Consider the following 21021-nt stretch of genomic DNA (forward strand, 5'->3'; position numbering starts at 1 on the left):
AATGTGCAGATAGCCTATACACTTACTTACTGTAGCCCAGTGCTGTAGTCTAGGAATGAATTATTGTGGTTACAGAGGGTAGGCCTATACTACTTTTTTCAAAATGTAATGTTGAAAAAAGGCCTCATTACCGTCATTGTTTTATGATGAAGCATAGCCTTAATTTCTTTACCACAAAGCAAGGAAGCAAGATGTGGTCGTCTAGCTCTAACTGTGAGTATGGCATGCAGATATTGCCCGTATCTTCTGTATTGTTCAATAAAAAGCATTTTAATCCGATCGGCGGCCATTTTCAATTGGAAATGTCCGGCGGTCATTTTAAATACGTGCCCCAACCGATAGGGTCGCGTAGTTGAAAGCATATGGAGAAGATTCTGAGAAAATGGCCCCCGATCGGATTAAAATTGTTTTTATTGAACAATACGGAAGATACGGGTACTTAGACCGGGACGTTTTAACTTGTTACATCAGTGGCTTTGGGGTAAACACTTTATATTTGAAATCTGAACGTTTAAATGTAAAATATTCTCAAACCAGGAACAAGTGGTTCCATGACTGTCATGATATAACAGTCATGTTTCAGGGCTACAGCAGACAGTACTTTGATCAAATGTTACAGTTCTACAGCAGACAGTACAGATCAAATGACGGAAAACGCCCGGATAAACTCCCGGAGTAGGCTATATCAACTATACCAACACTGTGGGGCTTGCTGGCCTACTTTTTCCTCCACCAGGTGTCTGTAAAGGGTTAACAGCTACAGCACAAGGAGGAGTTCCTCAGTGACAGGAATCCAGTGAAACGAAAGTTAACAGAGAAACTAGTTTGGTAAGCCTTTCAACACGACGTTTTACAAAACTCTGACAACTTAAAACACAGGTGAGTAATAAAGATAATTATGTATTATTCATTAAGAGAGAATAATATTTACATTAAAATGTATCCAGGCAAGATCTTCCCTAATTTTCATATTCAATTCCCCTGTCCAATCTTTGGTAAAACAAAAAATGACGAGTTTCCATGAAGTACAGAATATGTTTGTCAACATTATTGTGCTCTACTAATATGACCCAGATCAGATCTAGAGAAGTGTGCTCCTCTGACCGCACATCTCTGCCAGGCCTGGTTGACTATCCAGGGCCTGCAAATCATAGCCAATCGATTGAAAATAATCTGAAAAATCTGACAGATCCATCTCAATCGCATGACTTCAGAGACAATGTGTAGTGTCATTTGCATGAGTTTTGTACAAGATATGTAGGAGCAGTAGCAGAGAGTTTTGAAGAAAACGCAAAATGTTTCTCAAATGTTTATCATGGGGAAATGGGCAAGGCCTAATACAGTGATTTGCATCATGGAATCCAGGAGAAGTGTTTTTGACTGTACAATGTACAGTTCAAGAGTTATAGGCTAAAAAGTGAAGTGGCCTATAGTGCCACCATGAGGTTAATTTGAAACGTGGGGTGGAGGTTCTTTATTGGCCTACTGGGAGTGTGTGAGCAAAGGCCAATCAGTACAGCGGTGCCAGAGATTAGCTGCTCACAGACACACAGACGAGGGCAAAAAACATAATGACTAAATTAAACTAAACAACTATACTAAATTTGTTTCATTTTTATTCTCATTGTATAGAAATGGCATCTGCCTGCAGTCTCCTGTCTGAAGAGCAGTTCCTGTGTTCTATCTGTCTGGATGTGTTCACTGATCCAATCACCACTCCATGTGGACACAACTACTGCAAAACCTGCATCACACATTACTGGGACACTAAGGATGTGTGTCAGTGTCCACTATGTAAAGAAACCTTCTCTAAGAGACCAAGATATTCAGTCAATAAAGTCCTCTCTGAGATGGCTGATCAGTTCAGGAAGTCAAAGCAGCTGAGACAAACTTCCAGCACAAACCCAGAACCTGCTAAACCAGATGAAGTATCCTGTGAGGTCTGTACTGAGACCAAACTGAAAGCCCTGAAGTCCTGCTTGGTGTGTCTGACCTCCTACTGTGAGACTCACCTGGAGCCTCATCTGAGACTCGCAGGGTTAAAAAGACACAAACTTATCAACCCTGTAAAGAACCTTATCTGTGAGAAACATGACAGCCCTCTGGAGCTGTTCTGTAAGACTGACCACGTGTGTGTTTGTCAGTTCTGTACAGAGTCAGACCACAAGTTCCATCAAATTGTCTCTCTGGAAAAAGAATTTGATGAAAAGAGGGCTGAGCTGGGAAAGACAGAGGCTGAAGTTCAGCAGATGATCCAGGAGAGACAAGTGAAGATTCAGGAGGTCCAACACTCAGTAGAACTCAGTAAGAAAGATGCAGACAGAGAGATAGCAGACAGTGTGCAGATATTCAATGCTCTGATCAGCTGTATTGAGAGAAGCCAGGCTGAGCTCATTGATGTGATTGAAGAGAAGCAGAAAACAACAGAGAAACAGGCTGAAGGCTTCATCAAGGAGCTGCTACAAGAAATCACTGACTTAAAGAAGAGAAGCTCAGAGCTGAAGCAGCTCTCACACACTGAAGACCACCTCCACCTCCTCCAGAACTACACATCCATTAACACCCCTCCACCCATCAAGGACTGGACAAAGGTCAATGTCCACCAATCTGCATGTGTGGGGACTGTGAGGACAGCTGTGGCTCAGCTGGAGAAGACACTCAGTCAAGAGATGAAGAAGCTGTGTGATGCTGAGCTGAGAAGGATCCAGCAATATGCAGTGGATGTAACTCTGGACCCTGATACAGCAAACTGTGAACTCATCCTGTCTGAGGATGTTAAACAAGTGAGTCATGGAATCTTAAGAAATAATATCCCAGAAAACACAAAGAGATTCTCTACATCTGTCTGTGTCTTAGGAAAACAAAGCTTCTCTTCAGGAAGGTTTTACTATGAGGTTCAGGTTAAAGGGAAGACTGCTTGGACTTTAGGAGTGGTCAGAGAGTCCATCAACAGAACGATCAGAACGATCACACCAACCCCCAACAATGGTTACTGGACTATAATGTTGAGGAAAGGAAATGAGTACAAGGCTCGTACTGACCCTGCCGTCCTCCTGCCTGTACGAGAGGAGGTCCAGAAAGTGGGAGTGTTTGTGGATTATGAGGAGAGTCTGGTCTCCTTCTATGATGTGGAGACCAGAGTTCATCTCTACTCTTTCACTGGCTGCACCTTCACTGAGAAACTACATCCATACTTCAGTCCATATCTTAATAATAATGGAAAGAACTCTGCTCCTCTGATCATCTCTCCTGTCAATCACACAGATTAGGCTAATCCTTGGCTTTACATGAAAGGTTAGTTTTTATGTAATAAACAAATGTGTGTATAGAAGGGTTCATTTACAGGTTTATTGTGCTAAAGAGGAGATTGATGAGAGGTTTATTGTCAGTCAAGCTATTGAACTCTAACTCATGCATTCTATTGAAATACAAGAACTTAACCTTACATGTCTGAATTACAACCAAAGACTAGTGTGGTAAATTGAGTTCTTAATTTGACTAAGTAGTTACATCCCTTTCTGTGAGACTGTAGAATTGTTTTGTCTTGGTACAAGTAAGTAATGGCATTCAGGTTTAAGTTAAACTGTTTAAGTTAAACTTAAACTAAATGCAAAGCTTATACCATGAGTATGTTAATTGTTTCTTATACTGTAGTTATCAATTATAGAAGATGGAAATTGTGATTCTTCTAAAGAAATCACCTATTGTAATTATGTGCAGATTTTTTTCTCAGTGCAGAGTTGCATACATTAAGTTTGAGTGATTTTCTGTTTTTGTGCTATATTATGTTGATGAATGTATAATTTGGTGCACATCTATTTTTTTTTTGTTACATATCTTGGATTTGCTAGAGAAGAAGAGTTAACTCCTATGTTTGAAACAATAACAATAACATTATTTGGTGGTTTTACAATAAATATTCATGGGAGCATTATCCAGTGTGCAGACTCTATTTCTCTGACTTTCTTCTGTCCTGCACCTGGTATTTTATTGTTTGGATGTGCAGTGGGCTTTTTTTGTATTATTTTATGTTAATGTATTATATTTACATTTGATCATTTTGATGTATTGTACATGTTTTTGTATGCTTTCTGCCCTGCCACAGGAGTATTGTCATTGGCTAGTCAGTATTATACTAGATCAGTGGTTTGGGTCAGGACTCCCAGGGGAGTCTTCAAATAATTTTGGGGGTCCCCAGATGATTAGCTTAATATGTACCACATGTTTTCTCACTCAACAGTAAACAAACCAACATACAGTAAGTATATACAAGTGTATACAGGGTATCTGCACATTTCTAAAGTTACAATTTAATTACTTTTAAGTCCTTTTATAATACCTTTTATAGTACACTTTTTAATATACTTATAGTTCATTTCCACCATTAATTACATGACAAATATACGTATGTTGGACCCATAAGGGTCCATTTGGTTCCATTTGTACTCTCAGAGTTATGGTGGTCTTTGAAATCAAAAGGTTTGAGAGCCACTGTGCTACATGAAATGCAACAGAGCCTTCATTAGTATCATTGGTAAAACCTGTGAAGGAAGTAAGGAAGAGGCCCAATTTCTTTCCAATATGGCTGCTGTGCATAGGGCCTATTGGTCTTTCAATGTGGTCTCTGGTCTCGAAGGTGCACAATCTCCTGGGTTTTCTTAACCTGTTCCGCTGGCATCTGGCTCTGTTTTGAGAGGAAGGGTGGGTGATACGGTTTACCTGTGATATACAGTCATCAATCAAAAATCCCTTGTCAGCCAATCACAGCCATCTCTTCTGTCAGCATGCCTTGGAGGCATGACTGCTTAAACAGCTCTTTGTCATTGATGGAGCCAGCATACAGGTCTGAAATGAAGGTGAGGTGACTGCTCCATGGCATGAGGTGCCGTCCCAATCAGGCCCTTTAAGGTGATATGAAACTGTAGTTTAGAGAACAATTCACTTTGCAGAGGCAGACTTTCTGGATGTTGGCATCTCAGCTGTGTGCAGTTAACAATTACCTACCAAATCAAAGTAACATCAGAGATTATTTTTCACACGTTTAAGTGATAACCAGTAACCAGAATGACTATCACAGTTCTCAGGTTTTAATAATGTCATAACTGAACTGGAGAGATACTTTCAACATTGACTGTGTCTCTCCTACTGCTCTGGGCATGCTGCTCACACAACATGTAGACTGCACTGCCCTCTACTGACCACTGGCAGTATAAACTAGCCCAGTGGTCTTCAACGTTTTTCAGGCCAAGGACCCCTTAGCTGAGAGACAGGTTAAGCAGGGACTCTCACTATATATTGTATAACATTGTGTTGCAGATTAAACTTTTTCATAGATTTCATAGATAGCTGCATAGACTTGTTTGACAGCACTATCATCAGTGTTGTGTAAATCATGTTTTGTTAGTATGTTGGATGCATGTTCATGTTGTGTAGCCTATATTCAGACATTTAAACACTTAAAAGTGTCAATAGTTAGAAAACTTGACCTTTCACTCTGTAGTTGGTCTGCTCTTTTTCCTCCGCTACACCAAACCTCTAGCCGATGTACAAGCTCATAACCTGCGAGGCGTTGTGAGCTTGTAGATCTGCTTTTTTCAAAAGATTTTTAGGCTGTACATTTGAAAACTTGTGAAATGGGACATCCTGTAATGAGTACTTGCTACTTTTGGTAGTTTAAGTAATTTTTTTATTTCTACATTGCAGTATTGATACTTTTAAGTAAAATTGTACTTTTTTCACCACTTTTGTCCTTTACAAAAGTATTCCTACACAGATGTGGTTCTATAGCAGTACTTTGATCAAAAAGAAGTGGTCTCTCTTCACCAAGGTAGGCTACCCAACCAGTGGTGGAAAAAGATTTTTACTTAAGTGAAAGTATCAACACCACAAAATAAAAATACTCTGTTACAAGTAAAAGGCCCATATTCAAAATGTTACTTGAGTAAAAGTACAAAAGTATTGGCATCAAAATATACTTAAAGTACCAAAAGTAAAAGTACTGAAATGTTTGAAAATAGCAGATCTACAAGCTCACAACGCGTCGCGATGCGACACGTTGTGTTATTGTAGATCTGCTATTTTCAAATAGCCTATGTATAAAATAGGGCTAAAGTGGTTAATGTATGTTTTATAATATAATGATTTATATCTGCAAAGTATAACTAGTAACTTAAGTTTTCAAATAATTGTAGTGGAGTAAAAGTACAATATGTGCTGCTCTGAGATGTAGTGGAATAGAAGTAAAAGTACTGAAAACTGGAAGTACTCCAGTAAAGTAAAAAATACCTAAAAACTGTAAGTTTAAGTACCCAACACCGTGGGGCTCGCCTCGCAAGCCTACTTCTTCCTTCACCAGGTGGCAGTAAAGGGTTAACAGCTACAGCACAAGGAGGAGTTCCTCAGTGACGGAAATCGAGTCAAACGAAAGGTTAACAGTGAAAAGTTTGGTGTCAGCAACACACTCTCTACTAAACCTTTCAACACGACGTTTTACACAACTCTGACAACTTAAACACTGGTGAGTAATAAAGATAATGATGTATTAAGAGAGAATACTACGTTACATTACAATGTATCCAGGCAAGATCTTTAATAGTCATTATTCAATTCCCCAGTCCAATCTTTGGTTAAAAAAAATGACGAGTGTCCATGAAGTACAGAACAGCCTATAGACCAATTATTTGTTTACTAACATTGAGGTGATTGTTTCACGCAATCACCTGCTGTGCGTCCAGTCTCAATGTTGTTTTGGGGTGCGCTGGTTTCAGCACACCTCAACCCCCTCTCGTGTTGGCTAGTGAGGCGCGTCCTAGCGAGACCTGATAGAATGGGTTTCATTGCGCACATACTGGTTGCACGCATACTTCTTCAGTGTGACGTTGTCTGTTAAGGGGTGTCAACAACATTATTGTGCTCTGTTGATATGAGCCAGATCAGTAGTGGTTCCATGACAGTCATGTTTCAGAGCTACTGCTTCATTGTGCCTTATTGCCTATGCTCAGAACGCTTGTTACATTCCAAAGTCACTTTCTACCTGAGTCATTTTAAGTCTTTTAGTCATTTAACTTTTTGACTTGAACAGAAATTATTTTGAATGTAACAAGCATTCTGATAGAATGAGAACATAGTAAGACAGGATGTAAATAAAGGCAGATAAACTTGTGCAAAAATAGTTGTTTACCACTCATGTTTGCCTAATTAGTTCAACTAGAAGATCATTGGTTCTCAAAGTAGGTTCCGGGGACCCCCAGGGGTCCTTGAGGGTATCCCCAACTAAATATGTTAATACAGCATCACAATCATTTTAACCCCTTTATCCATTTATATGTTGGATATTTTAAAAATAGCAGATATTGTAAGCTTACTTTGTGTCACACTGCGAGCTTGTGCATGTGCTATTTTTGAACCAGTTTGAAAGATCTAGAAAGTGTTTTAAACATTTTGAATACATTTGACCGCCATTTTAAATTGGGGATCCGAAAAAGTTTGAAAACCACTGAACTAGATGAGGCATATAGTGATTTTTTCATTTCTTCTTTCCTGAAAACCTTAAAAATATGACGTAGAAAATTATGCTGACTGCAGATCTCTGCCAGGCCTGGTTGACTATCCAGGTCCTGCAAATCACAGCCAATTGATTGGAAAGAATCTGAAAAATCACGCCGATTAGCTGCTCACAGAAACACAGACGGACAAGGGCAAAAACATAATTTCTGGCCAACTAAACTAAATTTGTTTCACTTTTATTCTCAGTGTGTAGAAATGGCGTCTGCCTGCAGTCTCATGTCTGAAGAGCAGTTCCTGTGTTCTATCTGTCTGGATGTGTTCACTGATCCAATCACCACTCCATGTGGACACAACTACTGCAAAACCTGCATCACACATTACTGGGACACTAAGGATGTGTGTCAGTGTCCACTATGTAACAAAACCTTCTATACGAGACCATAATTCTCTGTTAATAAAGTCCTCTCTGAGATGGCTGATCAGTTAAGGAAGTCAAAGCAGATGAAAACAACTTGCAGCACAAACCAAGAACCTGCTAAACTAAAGGAAGTCTCCTGTGATGTCTGTACTGAGACCAAACTCAAAGCCCTGAAGTCCTGCTTGGTGTGTCTGACCTCCTACTGTGAGACTCACCTGGAGCTTCATCTGAGACGCATAGGGTTAAAACGACACAAACTAATCAACCCTGTGAAGAACCTGGAAGACTTTATGTGTAAGAAACATGACAGACCTCTGGAGCTATTCTGTGTGTGTTTGTCAGTTCTGCACCGAGTCAAACCATAAGTTACACCAAATTGTATCTCTGGAAGAGGCATATGAAGAAAAGAAGGCTGATCTGGGAAAGACAGAATCTGAAGTTCATCAGATGATCCAGGAGAGACAAGTGAAGATTCAGGAGGTCCAACACTCAGTAGAGCTCAGTAAGAAAGATGCAGACAGAGAGATAGCAGACAGTGTGCAGATCTTTACTGCTCTGATCAGCTGTATTGAGAGAAGCACCTGATTCGGATGCTATCAATGCATTGAATGGGACATTATCACCTTTTATTAGACCATTCATTGGGTGTTATCAAGACATACTGACCTACCAACGGACATGACTTAAATAGTTCAGTTTCGGTTTTGGTTTTGGTTGTTTTGGTTTCGGACCATGACGGAGGTGCGCTCAGGCGAACTGGAGCCCCGCGAAGGACCACCGAGGGAGCTAAAGTGACCGAGTTGCAGTCCTGAGCGGTGCGACGTTCGCCTGAGCCTACTCAGCACCGTTGTAGTTATGTACCGATAGGCACAGAATCGTAAATATTGTTGTGGGGACTGCTCCGCCTCCAAAGTAGGTCAGTAGCTCCTGATTACGCCCAATGAATGGTCTGACAAATCGTGGGTAGGTCCGTGTATCGCCTACTCGTCACCTACTCGCCCATTCAATGGTCTGATAAAACGTGATAATCTCCCATTCAATGCATTGATAGCATTTGAAGCCGGTGAGAGAAGCCAGGCTGAGCTCATTGATGTGATTGAAGAGAAGCAGAAAACAACCGAGAAACAGGCTGACGGCTTCATCAAGGAGCTGCTACAGGAAATCTCTGAATTAAAGACGAGAAGCTCTGAGCTGAAGCAGCTTTCACACACTGAAGACCACCTCCACCTCCTCCAGAACTTCACATCCATCAACACCCCTCCACCCATCAAGGACTGGACAAAGGTCAATGTCCACCAGTCTGCATATGTGGGGACAGTGAGGACAGCTGTGGCTCAGCTGGAGAAGACACTCAGTCAAGAGATGCTGAGCTGAGAAGGATCCAGCGATATGCAGTGGATGTAACTCTGGACCCTGATACAGCAAACTGTGAACTCATCCTGTCTGAGGATGGAAAACAAATGAGTCATGGAATCTTAAGAAAGAATCTCCCAGACAACACAAAGAGATTCTCTACATCTGTCTGTGTCTTAGGAAAACAAAGCTTCTCTTCAGGAAGGTTTTACTATGAGGTTCAGGTTAAAGGGAAGACTGCTTGGACTTTAGGAGTGGCCAGAGAGTCCATCAACAGGAAGAGAACGATCACACCGACCCCCAACAATGGTTACTGGACTATAATGTTGAGGAACAGTGGCGTCGTTAGGGGTGGGCTTCGGTGGCTATAGCCACCAATGTTTTGTCCAAAGCCACCAATAAAAAAAAATCAAAAATAAAAAAATTAAAAGTTTTCTTTTTTTTTTTTAAATTATATATCTATCACCCTAACCGAACCCTACCCCTAACCCTAAAACCGCGCGCGGGAGGAGGGGCTAAGCCCCCGACCTAGTAGAGACCTAGCGACGCGTCTGTTGAGGAATGGAAATGAGTACAAGGCTCGTACTGACCCTTCTGTCCTCCTCCCTGTCAGAGAGGAGGTCCAGAAAGTGGGAGTGTTTGTGCATTATGAGGAGGGTCTGGTCTCCTTTTATGATGTGGAGGCCAGAGTTCATCTCTCCTCTTTCACTGGCTGCACCTTCAATGAGAAACTATATCCTTACTTCAGTCCATATCTTAATAACGATGGTAAAAACTCTGCTCCTCTGATCATCTCTCCTGTCAATCACACAGATTAGACTAATCCTAGGCTTTACGTGAAAGGTTAGTTTTCATGTAAGAAACAAAGGTTTGCATAGAAGGGTTCATTTACAGGAGTATTGCCCTAATGAGGAGACTGATGAGAGATTTATTATCAGTCAAGCTATTGAACTCCATGTATTCTATTGAAACACAAGAACTTAATTTTACATGTCTGAATTACAACCAAAGACTCTTATGGTAAATTGAGTGCTTAATTTGATTAAGTATTTAGCATACGTCCCACTCTGTGAGACTGTAGAAATGTCTATCTTTGGTACAAGTAAGTATATTTAGTGGCATTCAGGTTTAAGTTAAACTTAACATTTTTGTTCATGAATGTGCAGCATTCATATCTATCAGGAATAAAACAACATTTGTCAATACTACTACTATACAACATTTAATTGAAACTGCAAAGATTTTGCAATGATTATTTTATTAATTGTATCTATTATGTACTGTAATTATTATGTTATCAATTATAGAAGATGGAAATTGTGATTCTTTAAAAAATAAATCAGCTATTGTAATTCTGTGCGGATGTTTTTCTCATCATACTTTAAGTTTGAGTGAGTTTGCGTTTTTGGTTATGTTGTCACATTGATGAATGTATATTTTGGTGTGCATCTAACATGTTTACATGTCTTGGATTTACTAGAGTAGAAGAGTTAACTTCTATGTTTGAGACAATGACAATGACATTATTTGATGGTTTTATAATAAATATTCATGGGAGCATTATCTAGTGTGCAGACTCTATTTTTCTGTCTTTCACCTGTGTTTCTGTCCTGGACCTGGTATTTTATTGCTTGGATGTGCAGAAGGCTAGATGTATTATTTTATGTTAATTTAATATTTTTTTTTTTTATCATTTTGATGTACAGTACATGTTTTTGTAAACTTTCTGCTAGTCAGTAATATACAGTAGAGTGGTTTGGGTCGGGACCCCCAGGGGGGTCCCCAAATTATTTTGGGGGGTCCCCTGATGATTAGCTTATTGTGCAACATTGTTTTATCACTCAACAGTAAACAAACCAACATACAAAAGTTACAATATAATGACTTTTAATACCTAATTGGCCAAATTGTCAAATATTATGTAAGAAAGAGGCAAACATTGTGAAAATATCTGAACTACAAGCTCACATAGATCAGCTATTTTCACAATATTTATCTGTGGAACCGAGCAAACTAAATGTAATATAAAAGAGCTTGTCAGGATGGGAGGTCCCAAGTTCAAATATGATTATTTTGTGGGGTTGCAGCCTGAAAAGTTTGGGAACCCTTGCAGTAGATCCCATAAGATCCCTGATTGGCTTCCCTTACCTCGGCCACATTAACTACTTCATCCTAGGGGATCCTGAGGAGTTACCAGGGGCCTGTTCCTCAAAAGGTGAATAAACTAAGCCTGGACTTAAGCCAAATCCAGACTTGACAAAGTCGGGTCCATATAAACCTCGTTTATTCCGTTCCTCAAAGCAAAGCCAGGCTGAAAAGGAGCGACTTTGTCGAGCTAGGCCTTGTCAAGCCAGGCTGTGTCGAGCCAGGATAATGAAGCCAAGCTTCACGTATTTCTATAAAAGACCATGAAAGTCGATAGCAGAATCCTTGAACTTGACCAATCATGGAGTCCAAAACCAGAGCGGCGTTCCTCTCTGTGGCTGAACAGCAGCATTGCAGCAGCTCATGAAATCATACAAGGAAGTAAAATCTAAAATGTATTATAAGCGAGAAACGCGACCGCAATAAATAGATCCAGGGAGAAAGCGTGGCAAAGTATTGCAAGCACACACAGAGTGTGTGTGTGTGTGTGTGTGTGTGTGTGTGTGTGTGTGTGTGTGCGCGCGACGGGACGGGACGGCAACGGGACGCACGGGACGGGACGCCGGGGGGGTTGACCGCGACTGGGGGCCGCGACGGGATGAGCGGGGGACGGGGGCGGGACACGCAATAGCCCCACATTTGCAAGACCACTTTGGTAGAGGTTTGGGTTGTGTAGTTACCTTGCCATCATGATGTAACTCCAAAGGTGGACAAGAAATAAAAAATAATTTCTCCATTGACTAGAAATTGATAATTTAAAATATGCTCCTCATTGACTTACATTCAGTGAAAAAAAAAATCTGTTATATATTATCAAACATCTAACAACAATATGAACTAGTGTTAACAGAGTGACAATATGACATCCCACGAGTCATTGTGAAACAATTATGATTCATGGTCACACACTATTTCAGTAATATAATTAATTTGATTATATCTGATTGTATTTATTTCATTTTATTTGAATGCAAGGTCATTAAAATGAGTCCATATTCAAACACATGTGTTGAATTAACTGTGGAAAAACTTGAAGAACAAGGCACTGGATTAAGTAAGCTTGGCTGTTAGCCTGCTCCTGACCAGGCTAACTTCACAGCTAAATTGCCATGGTAACTAAGGTAGGATTGCTTCAATTCTCTTTTGAGGAATCGGCTCATGGCTAAACTTAGCCCGGGTGAACTGGCTAAACTAATCTTCAAGCTAATTCAGTTTTTGAGGAACCGATTCAGCCCTAATCCTGGCTAAATTAAGCCAGGATAGGTGTTAAAGCCAGGCTTAAGCTTTAATTCTCTTTTGAGGAACAGGCCTCAGGTCAGCATGGAGATAATGTTCAGCTAATCCCAGACAAATATCAGCTCTGTGCAGTTAACAATTTCCTATCAAAGTATTTTTCACACATCAAAGTGATCCCCTACTGCAACGTTTAAGTGATAACCAGTCAGAATGAGTAATTTCTCAGGTTTTAATAATGTAATAACTGGAGAGATGCTTTCAACATTGTCTGTGTCTGTCTGCTGCTGCAGTAACAGCAACATGAAGAGTGCACTGTCCTCTACTGACCACTGGCAGTATGAACTAGTCCATTATGTTGTAATAATATGGAGTTGAATACATTGGTTTATTCAGAGAATGCATTCTGAGACACACAGAGTAAAGCAACAGTTTACATACAGGGATTAAGTCACTCCCCTCAAGGAGAGAGAGAGAGAGAGAGAGAGAGAGAGGCAGGAGAGAGAGATATATGACTAATATTAAATAGTACGACTGTGGTTTCAACATTGTTACAAAGCTCAGTTGAGAGCTTATAGATCTGCTATTTTCACTGAAAGTCTTGAAGAAAATGTGACAAATGTTGAATATTTAGGGCTTATGTGGGCGCACCATCTACAATGGACTAGCTGAGCAGGAATATTAACATTCAGCACACTAACGTTCATTATTGACAAAGTAATTGCACAGCCGCGTTAGCGTTAGCTACATACTAACATTGAAAGTTCATTAGCGTTAGCCGCATGCTAAGGGCTCATGTTAAGCACCCATGGGCAGTAATCATTCAAATACAACAAATGCTCAATTATGAATGACAGGGTGATTTATTAGAGAAATAAGGGTGATTGTGCTGTCGTGTCCAGCTCAGCGCGCACAACTCTCACGGAGCCCTGTTGCTGCGTCTGGCTGTGATGGCAACAGCAAGCTCTCTGCGATGCTGCTGTCCGGAAACTGGCCTCAGGATGACACGACCAATGAGAGTGAGTGCTTTCGTTGTTGCTAAGATACGGTGTATGGCACATAGCGGCTGTGGCCCATAGCTTCTGGATCTCTGTCATATGATTGGCGTAGCCTGCCTTGCCAGATCTGCCTTTTGGGGTGTTCTGAAGCGGGATTGCTGGACGCCCTGACCAGATCCGCTGGCGCGTCTGTTGTCAGGGGGTGGTGGAGACGCTATCGGTCAGTTGGAGCGGGCTTGCGGCTGGGCTCAACGGGGAGCAGCAGCAGCGGTAGCCCGGGGCTTACGGTCCTGGTCGGAGATGCGGGACAGGTCGAGCCATCTCGCACATTCCGTAGCGACCAGGAGGGCCATGGCGCGGCCATTAGCGGCGATGGCAGCCTTGATGAGTTGTAGGCACTCGTTGTGGAGATGCCTCAGCTCTTCCATGTGCTCCGGGGTGGGGGCGTTCTTCGCCTCGTTAAAGACTAAGGTCATGGACCCGCTCATCATGAGTGATGAGTTGAGGGTGCACACCCCGGTGCCCAGTATCACGTGGGCCTTACAGTTCAAAGCGGAGAAGTCCCGTTCCTCGTCAGGAAACCCGATCCGCGGAAGGTGCCTGAGGGCCCGCCAACTGGAGGTGGTCTGCGAAGCCACACTTTACTGTCCAGGCTTTACTGTTGTAGATCTGTGTGTTGGTCACTTAACGGAGAAAAAGTCGAATCACCTGGATTAAATGCGCCTCATGGTCACAGAATTCTTTCCTGGCCTAGTGAGGCTCGATAGCACAATAATCCTTGCGGTGACTGAGTGGAATGTATCTGTAGTTCTCAGCGAGAAGAAAACGAAAAGGAGGAAGTAGATGCATCCTGGTATTACCACGGAGGGCGGGACCTCTGGATAGGAAGTCATCTAAAGTCCAGCCAATCAGAGTATTGCCCGGAGTGTATCAAGTAATGCTTCTATGCTCACGCCAGAGGGCGCTCTCCCATAGGCGAAACCAAAGTGACCTATTAAATATAAAACTTATGTTAGTGAGCAATGGAGCAAGGAACTGGAGTTCATAAAAAACAAGTCGCAATGACGAATTTCATGCATTTTGCCCTGTGTGTATGTGTAACGACATGATTGATGTCAGCAACAAAGGGAAAGGTGCCATAATGGCATGCTTTGAGTGACAGACAAGCAATGACTCAATCTGAGAAGTGCAGGTAGGCCTACCCTCTCGTCTTTTTTTCCATCCTCTCGGATCCCCAATTAAGAACAAAATAACAGCAGCAGAGCTAGTATCCAGTCCCCTACTATGTCAATGTGTCTCCTCTTCTCTTCCCATCTCTCTCTGTTTTATTCTTTTAAATATATACAATTGTAAAAATATATATATATATATATATATATTATGAAATACAATCATTAATGAATGGTCTTTGGTTCGCTAAATAAAGGGGGTCCCCAGCTAATAGAGTTAATAGAGCATCAGCTTAAACCCCTTTAAACCTATTTTAAACTGTATTCTAAACTTAAGTAGCCGATCTACAAACATTCTGAACAGTTTTAAAAATCTGGATTAATCTTGGAGGGTCGCTGGCAAAAAAATATTTTGAGAAGTGGGTCCACGGCTATAATCTTACTACTATATAATTGACAAAAGCTCAGAAAGTTCGACAGCGATTTGCAAGCACAGGATCACTCCACATGCCTCCAAGACCCGTCACAGACTGTTGATCAGAGCTATATGGCTATGTTTTAGGCATCTTACCCCACCTCGATCAGTGATCGGACTCTCGGTTTGATCGATTCTCTGATTTTCCTATCAGACCCTCAGCCTGATCTGGCAGGTTGCCATAGCAACCAGATACAGGAAGTCTGACCTCTTTATCACATGACCGAGGTTAGGAGGTTGGGAGGATGTGACTAGAGGTTAGGGCCGCAAAGCAAAGAAAAGCGGGGAGCCGAGGGGAGACGGACTTCGCATGACGTGTGTGTAGAGCTATAATAGCCGTCATGGTTCATAAATATCTCTTACAGAGCCATGCCACGCAAAAGAGAACTATCTCTGGGCCGTTGGACCCGAAACGCAAAGCGCATCCAGATACTGGAAGTCTGACCTCTTTATCACATGACTGAGGTTGGGAGGTTGGGAGGATGGGACTAGAGGTTAGGGCCACAAAGCAAAGCGGGGAGGGAGGAGAGGGGAGGAGAGGAGAGGAGCCGAGAGGAGAGGAGAGGCCAGAGAGGCCGGACTTCGCATGACGTGTGTGCAGAGTGACTAGGCCAGTGCTGTCTGGACCAACCTCGGATCGGGCCTAGATGTGAGGTTACAGGTATATTGGCATTCCAGGTAGAATGGAAAAGAAGCGCTTATTTTCACCGCCCGTCCGCCCCCCCCAGGCATTTCTGTAGAACCAACGCTAGAGGGCAATAAAAGCCAGTCCCACACCACACACGCACACGCGCACAACACAAACGAGCACGCACACATGCATGCGCGCACACACACACATGCGCGGGCGCGCACAAGGGGGCGAGCCTGAGGGGGCGGGGGCTGGCGGACTATCTTAGTGCAGCGAGTGGCAGTTCAATGGGGCAAACCATAGAGGGGCAAATGCTGTCCCCACAACATAATTCACGATTCTGTCCCTATCGGTACATAACTCGAACGGCGCTGATTCGAATCAGCAGACCATCGGCTGGTCGTCGCGGGCACTCGCGCCTGGAGGCGCTCGGGCGCGACTTTCTCAGCCTCAAGGTCTGCTGATTCGGCGCGCCTCCGTCATGGTCCAAAACTATACTTTATCGGCGAAAAAAAGGAGTCCGCGGTTGTTTGAAAAAGTAATGTCCCAAGCGGGAGTCAAACCCAGACTTCCACTGGTAGTGGATGGGGAGTCTAATGATTATCGAAGTGCGCCACTGAAGCTGGTATGTGTGTACATCCGTGTTGTTGTTGTCGTCGCCGTCCTCCTCGCATCGCAGCCCCGCACCGAGCCTAAAAACAAGCGCTCCACTTCCATTCTACCTGGAATGCCAATCTACCTGTGACATATATACAGTATATGTGGGGGTTCTGCCAGTGCTGGTGGCCACCTTAGCCCTTAGTGTTTTTACCTAGGAGTGACAAAAAATATTTTTATAGATCCTTTTAGACAGACAGAAATTCAGTGTTCTGATTGGTGATGGCAGTCACTGCAGTAGAGAAGGAGACACAGGACAGATACATGGGAAAAGAAAAGCAGATAGCTACAGTTTAGCACAATCCTGTACAGTACAGTCCATTGTGCTTTGGGATTTTAATTTCCCAATACAGAGGCAAATTCTATACCATAAACATTTTTTAAACAGTAGCCTATGTGTGCCTGTCAGAATACACCCCACTGCCAAATGATATAATAATAGTAATAATAATATACTTGTGAACTATTATGTATTTTAAGTGCTCTTGTAGTAATTATATTATGCTATTTCAATCAATCAATCTATCTATCTTTCTATCTCTCTATCTATGATCTTTACTACTAATAATAAAACAGGTTATCTGGCGTCAACTGCTGGCAGAACTGAAAACAGCAAGCACGTTCATGGGAACGGGGAGGTAACTTCTCAGGGGAGTGGAAAAATGATACAACAAAAAGAAGTCACAGATACGTCCCTAGCCACAAAAGCAAAGACAGAAAGATGGGGCAGACGAATTGTGGAGATGCACAGTTTATTGAATATGCCGGTGAATATTATTACTCTCAGGCTCTCAGCCACACATTTCTGCCTGACGTGGGCATTCTAGAGTCCTTACAGAAGTATTCCAACGCCACTTCAGATGTGGTTGTACAGCAGCACTTTGACAAAATGACGGACAACGCCTATAGCAACGATAAACTCTCGGTGTTTATCAAAGAAGTGGGTGACAAACTGGCTCCATTCACCAAGATACCCAACACTGTGGGTCTCGGGGCGCTGGTCATCTCCATGATCTTGCAGCAGGTAACACAGGAAGAGTGGGCACCTCGATGTAAAATTGGATTTTCGCATTTTACAATATAACAAAATATGATATAAACACAAGCTATATCAACATATATCTATATATATATATCTATATCTATATCTATATATAACCGAGACAAAAGGGGATGCAAACTTCGACTTAGGTGATATCGAGGTTTGGGGGTCTCTTTTTGTTTTTGATAATATAATGTATTTACTCTTATAGGCCTATCAGAAAAAAACGTATAGAAATATGCCATTTGGTTTTGGTTTTATTTATTATAATACTGACCGATTGTGTAACAACTTAAATGAATGCCTTTATAGACGCATTTATAGTGATTGCCACCACAAAAGATTATGAAATACAATCATTAAATACAATCATTAATGAATGGTCTTTGGTTTGCTAAATAAAGGGGGTCCCCAGCTAATTGAGTTAATAGAGCATTAACTCTAAACCATTCATTAATGATTGTATTTAATGATTAATTTTCATAATCTTTTGTGGTTGCAATCACTATATGCGTCTGTAAAGGCATTCATTTAAGTTGTTACACAATCGGTCAGTATTATAATAAATAAAACCAAAACCAAATGGCATAGGGCTGTCAAACGATTAAAATGTTTAATCTTTACTGGAGTATTTCCCATTTCCAATACTTTTACTTCTACACTACATATCAGAGGAAAATATTGTACTTTTACTCCACCACAATTATTTGACAACTTTAGTTAGTAGTTACTTTGTAGATATAGATTATCATTATATTACAAAACATACATTAAGCCCTATATGCTATATCTATTTCGCCATTTGAAAATAGCAGATCTACAAGCTCAAAATGTGTCGCATTGTGAGCTTTATTTATTTTATTTATTTATTTTTTAGCAAATTTTCAAAAGATTTTCTACATTCTATATTTTGATGCCAATACTTTCGTACTTTTACTCAAGTAAATTTTGATTACCGGACTTTTACTTGTAACAGTGTAACATTTCTGACTGCAGTATTGATTCTGATTTTACTTAAGAAAAACATTTGAGTATTTTTTCCACCCAGGGGTCATCACCATGGCAGCTTGTGATGGACATTTTCATCAATATTTCATTTTTGACACGGACATGCAAAATAATAATTTTACCAACACATTGGCCTAGTCTTAAAGGGACATTTCGCCGATTTTGCAACCAGATCTTCTTTTAATGAAGTTTAGGACTCAAGAAACAAGATCCTGGGGTTGTTTTGTGTATAATCTGTGTTTTTTGATATATAGTAATCTTCGAAGGTTTCGTGACGTTATTTACGTCTGACCACACCACATACACTCCATGAATCCAAAAAAAAAAAAAAAAATCTCCAACAAAGGATTGAAAGCACATTTTGCTATATTTTTCACAGAATTGAGGCAGCTATTATCAATCATTTCTTCTGGCTGTCTTGTTGTCTTCACCTGAGGCAAGTGTGTGTACAGGTACATGTGCAATACTAAAAATCTCCTGCAACATATTAATGAGCGTGTTGCTTTACGAGTCACCAAAGTTATTCTAACACATTTTTGAGCGGTGCAGCCGCTCCTATAAGTGGGTTTGGGACCCATCCGTCGTGAAAATTTGTCTTTCGCTGTACAGTGATTGGCTGACTCTATTCAGACCCTTTGCTTTGATTGGCTAGCGAGACGCATGATGAAATTAATAACCTATAAATATCACCACGCACTTCAAAAAAAGTACTTTTTTTTAAGTGAGCTTCCATCACTGTGATGACCACTGTTGTTTTTAAATAACACTGCTCACTTCACACTGGGTGTGATTTTTGGGCGGTGTAACCGCCCCTATATGTGAGGTTTTGTACCCCCTAACCCTGCACCGTGATTGGCCACCAGTCTACACCCCGTACCCCTACACATTCAATGCAAATCTATACTTTTCTTTAAGTGAGCTTCCATCAGTGTGATGACCACTAGCTGTAATGTGATTGGCTGACTCTATTCAGGACTGTGATTGGCTAGTGAAACACATGACTCATGTGCATAGCCCTATAAATAGGACTGGGCACTTAAAAAAACACATTTATGTTTTTTTTTAAGTGAATCAACCATTGTGGACCAACCATTGTACACCCCTAACCCCTACACATTCAATGCAAATCTATACTTTTCTTTAAGTGAGATTCCATCACTGTGATGACCATGGACCACTGTGATGATCCATTTCTAGATGACCACTAGCAATACGCATGATGAAATTAATAACTATAAATAGCACCAAACACTTCAGAAATATAACTTTTTTTAAGTGAACTTCCATCACTGTGATGACCACTGTGAAGACCACACACCGCCCACTTCACACTGGGTGTGATTTTTTTTATATGTTTTTACTTTATAATGAAGTAAATATATAGGCTATTGCTGTATATTTCATAACTTAAGATACATATTTAAGCCATATGTTAGAAGTAATAGGATTACAGGTCTACTTTGTCCTGTACAGATAGCAGACAGAAGAGTGTATTGTGCAGGGGTGCACATAACTTTTTAGGTCTGGTACGCAGAAGAGCACCTGGACATGTGACTTGGTGCGCATGGCGCCCGTCCCGTTTTGTCAACGTGGGGGGGGTCAGCCCGGACAGTTTTGTCAACGGGGGGGGGGGGTTCAGCACGGTGCCCACCGGACAGTTTTGTCAACGGGGGGGGGGGAGAAAAAAAAGGACGCTCTGCTTCTAAATTCCGCCGATTTTCGCCGTTTTTTTTCTCACGCTGTTAGATAAAGCACCCAAGGTTGCTGCCCTGTGCTGCTGCGCTGATTTTATCCGCCAGATTGGGACGTTCACGGCATATTTTGCACCATTACGGTGCGTTCATCATCGGTGACGAGTGCCTCTAACAGCCGCGTGCACGCAGCGAGGCAATGCGAGGCGATGCGAGGCGACGAGAGTCATATCTCTACCCCTGTGCCTAATGGCTGTACATGGGGCCGACGGGTGCTTTAGAGTGATTGTGTGAGTGTGGCTTCAGGAAGTAAATTCCTAGCTTCGATCTCCAGGCTTTTATTTTTTAGTTTTGCTAAAAAATAAAAGCTTGGAAATTCCTGTCCCAGCTGTTGGTGCGCAAAAGCGCCTCGCGTCGCCTGATGTGGTGCGCATTTTTTATTTTGGGTGCGCATGCGCACCTGCGCACCAGTTATGTGCACCCCTGGTATTGTGGGTGGTTGCGGGCCTGGCCGGGTGGGGGTACAATTAGCATTGACTATTGTCTTATCTTGGAGACAGTGCGTCTATCCATTTGTGATCAAGGCTGACACCGTTCCTTTCCTGGCTCTTTACAGTTACAAATGTGGAGAGCCAGGGGAGGTGGGGGTTCACCTTACAGGGCTGACACACCCCACATGTACCTCTTCTTAGATC

At 41.7% G+C, this 21021-nt stretch overlaps 1 protein-coding gene and 1 pseudogene across 2 annotated transcripts; both read left to right on the forward strand.

The window, feature by feature from the left end:
- The first annotated feature begins 834 nt into the window (after positions 1–834).
- Positions 835–3540, forward strand: LOC311038101 (zinc finger protein RFP-like). The gene is made up of 2 exons (XM_084047443.1): positions 835–879; positions 1633–3540. Exon 2 carries the CDS (start codon positions 1635–1637, stop codon positions 3267–3269), a length of 1635 nt encoding a protein of 544 aa, XP_083903569.1. The 5' UTR covers positions 835–879; positions 1633–1634; the 3' UTR covers positions 3270–3540.
- A 4437-nt stretch (positions 3541–7977) lies between these two features.
- LOC311037299 (E3 ubiquitin-protein ligase TRIM38-like) lies at positions 7978–9849 on the forward strand (annotated as a pseudogene). The gene is made up of 2 exons: positions 7978–8218; positions 8976–9849. The product of its transcript is annotated as an E3 ubiquitin-protein ligase TRIM38-like (transcript).
- The last annotated feature ends 11172 nt before the right edge of the window (positions 9850–21021 follow it).

The sequence above is a fragment of the Gymnoscopelus microlampas genome, assembly GCF_963454915.1.
Source record: "Gymnoscopelus microlampas genome assembly, chromosome: 21".
Classification (NCBI taxonomy): Eukaryota; Metazoa; Chordata; class Actinopteri; order Myctophiformes; family Myctophidae; genus Gymnoscopelus; species Gymnoscopelus microlampas.